Source organism: Manacus candei, unplaced genomic scaffold (assembly GCF_025592945.1).
Source record: "Manacus candei isolate 608988 ecotype Guabito, Panama unplaced genomic scaffold, ASM2559294v1 h1tg000028l, whole genome shotgun sequence".
NCBI lineage: Eukaryota > Metazoa > Chordata > Aves > Passeriformes > Pipridae > Manacus > Manacus candei.
Window position 1 is genome coordinate 6494297 of NW_026138076.1, and position 8509 is coordinate 6502805.

The 8509-nt window shown below is 39.1% G+C and overlaps 1 protein-coding gene across 13 annotated transcripts in view; it reads left to right on the forward strand.

The window, feature by feature from the left end:
* Nucleotides 1–5741, forward strand: part of N4BP2 (NEDD4 binding protein 2) — a 40462-nt gene extending 34721 nt beyond the window's left edge. For 10 of the 13 annotated variants that reach the window (XM_051789887.1, XM_051789886.1, XM_051789881.1 and 7 more), the window contains 2 exons: nucleotides 610–733; nucleotides 1509–5741. In XM_051789887.1, coding sequence (XP_051645847.1) covers nucleotides 610–733; nucleotides 1509–1554 — 170 coding nt within the window. In that variant the 3' untranslated portion in view covers nucleotides 1555–5741. The remainder of the gene's footprint in view (nucleotides 1–609; nucleotides 734–1508) is intronic. The other 3 variants (XR_007904889.1, XR_007904890.1, XM_051789885.1) reach the window with 3 other exon arrangements.
* The last annotated feature ends 2768 nt before the right edge of the window (nucleotides 5742–8509 follow it).

Below are 8509 nucleotides of genomic sequence, written 5' to 3' on the forward strand. Positions count from 1 at the left end.
AGTTATCTCTGGGAAGAGAGCAACTTCTTTTGTTATCAGGGCTAGATACAGCTCATGGAATGTTTTGATCTGTTGATCATGCTCCAGCATAGCAGAAAATAATCCAAATAAGTGTGACTTAAATGTCAAAAATGCTGGATTTATATTTTCTTTCTTCTTAATTTCTTTATTCAATAAAATGATATTTCTTTATTCACATTAATTTAATATACAATATGAAACAATAGTGTCACTTAAAAATTGAGTAAATTACACTCACCTCTTTTAATTTTGCAATTTAAATTTATGTCACAGGATGTAAATTCCAATTAAGTATTAGATGACAGAAACAGTAAAGCTGCTATGAAATTAGAAGGATTTTGTGATGATCACAACATGCATATTGCAAGCAATCTAGATTTAAAAAGCTTGACTATGTTTGTTTTTCAGAGTATCTTTTTTAGAACAGGGGAAAAATGGCTATTTTTACATAAAACATGCATAGCCAGCATGGCAAAGCAAGGTTCTGAATCAGTAGTGAGAGTTTTCAGAAGAATGCATTGAAGGTATATAGTAAATGCCAACTCTGCTGAGGGAAAATTTTAACTGTTACAATTCCTGCTGTTACAGAGCACCAGCAGACTGGTGGTAAACCATATCTCACTGTTATCACGGGAAGAGGAAGCCATAGTCAGGGAGGAGTTGCTCGCATCAGACCAGCAGCTATCAGATACCTCACAACCCACAACTTCAGGTGAGTTTAGATTTTTGTTACTGATACATTTTTTTTTCTCAACCCACATTTAACTAACTGAAAATTGAAGTTAGTTTTAGAATACTATTAAGCAATATCAGAGATGAAGGCAGGTCTACTGTTTCAGATTAAAGTAAATTTACTGTTTCACAAATGCAGTGCAATCATGTGACACAATAGCACTTTATACAGGGCACCTATTACATGTTAGATCCTTTCCTCTGAGATAGTTCAATTACATATTTCCATTCAAGGTTGCTGTCTTTACTGTGAAAAGTTGTTAATCCTGCTTTTTATTGGTTCTCAATACCTGCCTTAGTGCTCAGTTTATGGGGGATAGCAATTTAGCAAGTCTGGGCCAGCATCAGTGTGTTTGCTGCTTTTTCTCTAGAGCACTTTGTGAAGGTGACTCAAAAATAACATAGACTTCTGTCCCCGTTTCCTTCTTACCTTCTACAGAATACAAGAGTTAAAATCCATTTTTAAAGAAGAGGGAGTGAATGGGAAGCAGGAATAGAGGAGCAGAATGAATATAACCAAGAATACTGGGCAGCTTTTTCTTAAATTTTTATCTTAGTTTCTGCTATTTCCAGCTCTTTGCATCTCCAGATTCTGTAAAATCCTCCTTTACTGTCACATTCGAGTGCTGATTTCTTGACTCACATGCACGTATCCTTGACTGAGAACCTTACCACTTTCCATATGTTTGAAGATTGAAGGAGATGGCATTGCACATAGCTTTCATGGTGAAGATTCATTTTTTCTTGTTTTATAGGTTCACAGAAATAAAACCAGGTTGCCTGAAAGTCATGCTCATTTGAGGAGTTGTGGAGAAGAGGAATATAGAAACTGAGGTGTGTGATTACATCCAGATTACAGAAAAAAGACCGATGTTTTGAACAACTCTACTAGTATTTTGTAATCTGTTTTAAAGGATGATATTTTATTAGAAATTACTTCAATTTACAGTAAGTGGTTTTGTCATAATGTTTCCAATAAAATTTTTGTGTGAAATGGATCCTTTTTTGAACCTGCAAAAAAAGAAGATACTTAAGGGATTTGAAGTCTCAGAAATATAGATCAAGAATTTTGCTGAGAAATACGTGATGTCTTAAAGGGAAGTTAAGGTATGATTTTTAAATATAACTGTCTTCTCAGCATACCTAATCTATTTCTTTTGACCCTCACACATTTTGATTGCCGTGACTTCTGTGCTTTTAAAACATAGTACCTTGTACAGTTATTTTGTGATTCAGAACTTTGTGCTCAACCCTTCAGAAGAACAAAAGGAGAGAGTGAAACTGGGCAACTACTGATATTTCAAATACAGTTACAGCTGAGTGCTAAATATTTCCAGGTTTCTTCAAAAGTCTGCTTTAGTGGTTATGTTGTGATGGGTTGACCAGTTCTATTGTCTTTATTCCATTCTAAACTTCTCTCAAGTCTGGAAGTTGCATATAATGGCCTGTGCATTAAGGCCAGCTCCATGTTTGGTAATTTTGCAGACTTAGTGTGGTTTGTTAAAGGGAAACACACAATGCTGTAGTTCAGTCTCTTCTTACACATGGCTAATACTGTAATTTTGCAGGAAATGCCCTTACATTTTTGCCCTTACCATCTACTGGATTAAAAGTGTTTCTTATTTTATGGCTTTTTAAGTGAACCACATTGAGTACTCTTTCACTGTGTCTAACAGTGATGTCTTCATTCTCTGTGTATTAAGTTTGGTTTCCTTGTAGAAAATATGATTGTGAAACATTTTAAATGTATTTTTTACATCAAAGTGAATGCTTATACTGCACTGGTAATTGCCTAACTGGAAAGTCTGAGAGTACAAAAGTTCTGGTTTTGGTGGTGTGGCATAAGCATCTAGAAATACCTATGTAAAAAAAAAATCCAAAACAACATAGAAAAACTGCAAACAAAACCTCTCCACGATGAAATATAAACATCTGTACTTTGGCAAATGTTTCCAGTAGACAATCAGAACACTTTTTAAAATAGAAATATCTTCTAGAATGCATTACTACTTTTATTTACATCTTTGCCTCTTGAAATATTCATATTCTTAAAATATTAATTTTGTTTTAAGGCTTTTTCAGAACAGGTCTGAGTTTTGTATTAGGAATAATATTAATAGGTTAAAGATTAATGGGAGTGTTTTTAAAGTTTTTAACCACTTTTGCAGGACCTACATGCACATAAGAGTTTGTGTATGAATCCATATGTGTGTGCAAGTTCTGCCATTTGTGTGCATGGGTACTAATAAGCAAGGAACTTCTGTGAGAAAAACTGTCCACGGAAATAGATTTCACTTGAAAATGTGTCTGTATAAGTTGCTGACAAGCTGAAAGACATGGTATTTCCTGAATACCCATGTTTACTGTGATACATACACAGTGAGTGTAATGCACAGTAGACTTAAAAATGAGTTTGTCATGCTTCAACAGATATAATAATGTTTTCATGGTGATTTCAAGTGGAAGAGTAGCTTGAATAATACTTAATCAAAGGGACTCTTTCTAAAATAATAGACTGCCATAATAAGTTTTATATTTTTTGTGGGTACTTAGTTCATCTGAATTGTGTCCTTTCTCTGTTTCTTTCTCTCTGGCCTGCTCTGGTCACCAGTGGTGAAATTCAAAAGACCTGTGTCCCCCAAACAGCACTAGCAGAGTGCTGCCACTGCACGATGTCCTGTGTGGTGAAGCCCACACTTCATCCTCTGTGACAGTGCCTAAAATGGACTGAGGTGCCGTTTAGGCAGTTGGCCTCAAGACAACAGTTCAGACTATCAGCTGTCTTGTCCTAGCAGAGCTAGGATTTTTATTTTTCACCAAGAGCTGTCCCTTGTGCTCCTGAACAGGTTTTCCTTAGTGCTACTGTTTATAACAAATTAAGGTACAGCTCTCTGGGACAGCTCTTTGAAGTACCAACCCTGTTGATTGACCTGAGTGGCTGTTGCGTGTTGAGCTTCTGGATGCCCAAGCCCTACAGTGATGTGCTTGTAAACAGGAAAGTACCAACACTTCTGGTTTTTTGGGGAGGGAGCCTGATTCATTCAAGCATATTCATACCATTCCCGACATGAACAAAGACAGCTTAGATTTTATTTTGAAAGATGAACAGAAAGAGTTGTTGTCTTGTCCATCTGTTCATCATAATCTAGTTGACAACTTTACCCTGGAGATAAGAAACACTCAGCTTTTTGCCTTCTGGCTTCACAAGTGGATGATAATGGTGGCACTTGACTCTCACTTCCCCAGAAAATGCTCTGACCAATGTGCTCGGGACTATTTTTGAAGTCACCACTTCCTGAGCCTCTTTCAAAATCGCCACTGCAAGCTAAGAGTGCAAGATCAAGGGGACAAATGAGGTTGAAGAATTAAAAGTGCATAAACAGTCTCTGGAAATGGGCCAGGACTTTTCAGAAAAGCAGCTGTCCCCGCTGAGCTTCAGTGTCCTTCCATAGTCCTATTTGGATAAATATGTTTAAAATGTTCCGGGCAAAACCTCCATTGCTCCACCCATTGCTTGGAGAATTTTTTTTCAGTCTGTCAAAAGTCAACAGAGAAATTCACAGCTTAAGAGCAGTTTGGGGTAGTTTTCTCTCTTCCTCTTTTAATTGTCCTTTTGGGTACAGGTTGAGGTTCGCTAGAGTGCTCTACTTACTAAACCCTGTCTGGTTATAGGCTGATCATTCACCTAGTATAAGTTGTTTGACTACCAGCTGAACTCTGATGGAAGATGATGGTTTAAAATTGTAACATGGGTAGAACCAATCTTGCCTCTATTGAAAACAGTGACAGAGCCTCTGTCAGCTTCAGCAATTCAAGATGAGGCACTGCAGTTCCAACTCAGAGAAAATATGATGAGCTCAAGCTTTTTCTTTTTTAGGATCTCAAGCATGTGCTTAAAAGCTGTGCTGAGCTTGATGCAGAATGGAGAAGGAGTTTAGTGCACAGTGAGTTAGTAAGTAGATTTTTATCAGTAAGGATCTAAGTAAGTAGAGTTTTATCAGTAAGAATCTTCATGCCTTCAGCTACTTGCCAGTATTCCAGAAACACAACACTGGAGATCTTGTATTCTCTGACTGGTTTTATAATGTATTCTGTGACAAATTCTATGAAATATAATTGTTTCCAAATGGTATTTTAAAGTAGGTTACATTTTAGAAGTTCCAGCCTTTCTGATGTCTTTTACAGTTACATCAGTGAGAATCCTGAAGTATCATGTAAATTCTGTATCATCTTACACTTTTAATTAAAACAGCAGTATTGCCACCAGCACTCTAAAATAATGTGTGACTGTTAAAATACCTATTTTGTGTACCACTTTTTATTCTGTTCTTCAGCAGCATGTGATTGTGATGACTTTAATATATGACTTTTGGTGTCTTTTTTACAAAACATTTTAATAGTTATCCCACATTTTAATTTAGGAAAATTATCCTGTTTTTATTGTACAAAATTAATGCTTGTGCTAACATTGATGGGTGATCTTACAGTAAAAAAAAAAAAAAGACCCAGAGGTGCAATGCAGAAAGTTGTCTGAAGTAATGTGACCGCTGAAAAACATTTCAGTTGATTGTGAAAGTAGTAGGGCAAAAATGTTATTTTAAAAAATATTTCAAGATATTTTGGCTTTTGCTTTTAATATCATGTGGTACCTCCCCCCCAAACCCAACCAAAACCCAACTGTTCATGCTATTTCAGCTAAATAAATTGTGCAGAGGATTAAATGACTATATGTGAATATGCATGTGAAAAGACCTAGTACTGCAGCTACCACTTGTAAAAGCTGTTAGGACCAGTAAGTATATTGGAAGATATAAATTTCTATTTTTAAATTAAAATAAAAAATGATTTTTTTATTTGTATAAAGTTGTAATTTTGCTGTTAACTTTAACTTTCATTTTTTACTGAAATAATTTTGTAATCTGCATTTGGAATTTCTAATGTGAAAAGGAATTTACAAAATCTAGTTTAATAAAGATTTTTTGCCACAATTATAGCGTTCTGTCTTTCCTTGGAAAACCAGGCTTCAGATTGTATCAGATTTTGTCAAATAGTAGCCTTGGAGTTCTTCATGAAAGCCACTTGCCTTGGCTTCAGGATACCATCTGTAGGGAGATGAAGCAACCATCTGCAGGCATAAAAAGGAACAGAGTTGTGGCCTGAATTTCAGTGTTGCAAGTGGGAGCTGAATGCTCACATTACTGAAAATGAGGATCATGGTGTCAGATTTTTTTTTTTTGGCCTGAAGTAGCTGAAAATATGCTATTCCAGCCTAGCTTACTTATGGGAGAGTGGAGCAGTGGTGTACTTTAGAGAGGCCAGTCTGACCACTGGAATCATGGGAATTTGGGGGAGGGAAGTGTTCTGGATAGACCTGATTTAGCAAGACCCTTTAGGTCAGGGCCAGTGACAGGCTGGATCCTGAGGAAGCACAACTCTGTACTATTGTGGATTCGGAGCTAAGTAAGCCTGTCTGGCTTTTCCCAAGCCTGCTCTATTCTGGTCAGATGCAGATATTCCTTTGTGTTGTCCTGGAAGTGCAGAAAGACACCTGAGACCAAAGTGCTGGCTAGAGTGCAGCCTATTTTATTAGCTCAGTTTAAGGACAACTGGCTTTGACCCAAATTGACCCCTGCAGAATTGTTCCTATGACTTAATTGCCTTGTAGCTTGGATTGCTGCAGAAACAAGTCAGCCTTGTGCATTTCCACAGCAAAGCCCTAACACACAAGCTGTTCAAGAGAGCAGGGAAAGCAGGTTTGGGGAACACAGAAAGCTTGGCAGATCTTGTTTTAGATCTGACATGGCTGATCCCGAGCCACAGTTACTAGACCACAACATTGGTGAATGCCTTATTGGTTGTATGCTCCTTCCTTACAGGACTTCCTTCTGGCAGTGTGATTCAAGGACCAGCTTGGGGATTAGTCTCTCAAGTTGTGATGTTTTAAAGTGGAGATACTGCTGGTGGACTTGCCTTCTTTCTGGAGACAGGACTGCAGTTCAATGTGGAGACCCAGCTTAACTCCTACCCTTGCTAAAACAGTCCATCCTGATTCACTAGCCTCTGTCTCAGTTCATGCCCTTATTTCCTCTGAGTCCTGGAATAGCCCTGAGCTCCTCTCTGCTTCCAGCTCCTCAACAGCACTCTGGGGATTTCTGAGAGTCTTTCTCCCTATTTAAATATAAGAAATGGAATATTTTTCTCTGTCCTTACTTAGGGAAATAATTTGAACTTTAAGACTGACAATTGAAGTGTGGTAATATAAAAATATTGCTGGAGGCAAACAGAAATTTTCAGCCCAGATTATTAAAGCATAATTAAATATTGTGTCTGCTGGTGGAACATATCAGGTAGCTCGACAATAGGTGGTGCCCTTTCCAACGACACAGAGTGATGGTGGCAGCAGTTTTTACTGTGCCCTTACCAGAGCTGTTGTTTCTCTGTATGACAGGCACTAAAGGATGTTATTACATATCACGAGCTGTTCATTTCTTTCTCAGGGGAAGAATCCTGTATTCAGAGTATTATTTTGGTGACTTTTCTTTCTTCTTTACAGGTGGGTGGGGTAGCTTGTTTTTAAGATATACTTGCTGCTCTGTGCTAAAGATGGGCAAGTCAAGTTTATTTTTGCACTCAGGTTTGAAGATGATAATACTGGGGTTTCTCCGTTAGCTGCCCTGTGTTGGTTTTTGTAGGTTGGTTGTCTGATTGCTTGGACAGATCAGTCTGGAGATGGATATATCAGTTTGGAGATGGATGTAAAGGCATTGTGCTGTCAGGTGAAGTCCTGCGCCGCTGTGGATGTTGTTGGTGGCACAGTCATCTTGAAAACCCTCATGGGGGTGGATCTTCTTGATATTGGTTGACGTTCTGCATCATGGGGGCCTGGCTGGGCTAGCAGTGGCTTCTCAGTAGTTGGCATCATTAAAAGTTTCCTTTTTCCTACAGCCTGAGTGGCTTCTACATGGCATGGAGCTGGGAGGCATTTGTCTTCTGAGGATAAGCTCAGAGAACCCTTCTTATGAACAGGGCCTGTGTTTGTCCTAAATAACAGTTAGGACCTTCAGAGGATCCACTCTCTGGGCCAGTCTGCCCTGTGTCCCTGACTGCTGGAGAACCTTTGGGATGCTGAATCAGTTCTGCAGCCTTCTCCCCCCCACATCTCAGCTGAAAATTCATCAGGGAGATGTTGAGGGAGCCTACAGAGTACAGAGATGCCTTGTAAGCTGTAAGAATCTTGTGGGGAAGATCTATGGAGGCATGTAGATGGGCCATGTCTGAGCAACCACATTGCCAGGTACAGGCACAGGCCCTGAAAGAGCTGTGGAGAAGGCTGGCTACTGGATCCAGGCCAACATCAAGAGACTGCTGAGATGAAGAAGAAAGGCATTATAGCATGAGGGACATTATGCTGGAGGATGGATGGTGGCACCAAGTAAGGACATGGCAGTGAATTGAGAGGATGGCAAACACTAGAAGGGATCTGCAAAACCTGACAGGGAAAGGTGTCAAGTGGTGAGTGGGCAGTGCAGAGGTGTCCAGAGACCCTGAGGGGCCGCAGGATCACAAAGTAGGGTACCGTGCATAGATGGGGCACTACTGCTGGGACAGCCCATTTCCCTCAGCTCCAGTAGACCAGTGGTGGTATATCCAAACCAGCCTCTCAGAGCAGGCTGTCACTGGCACACACCATTCAGAGGTCTTGCTGAATTAAATGTAGTAGAGAGGGCTCAACATTCTTGTTTTGTACCGTGTTCAG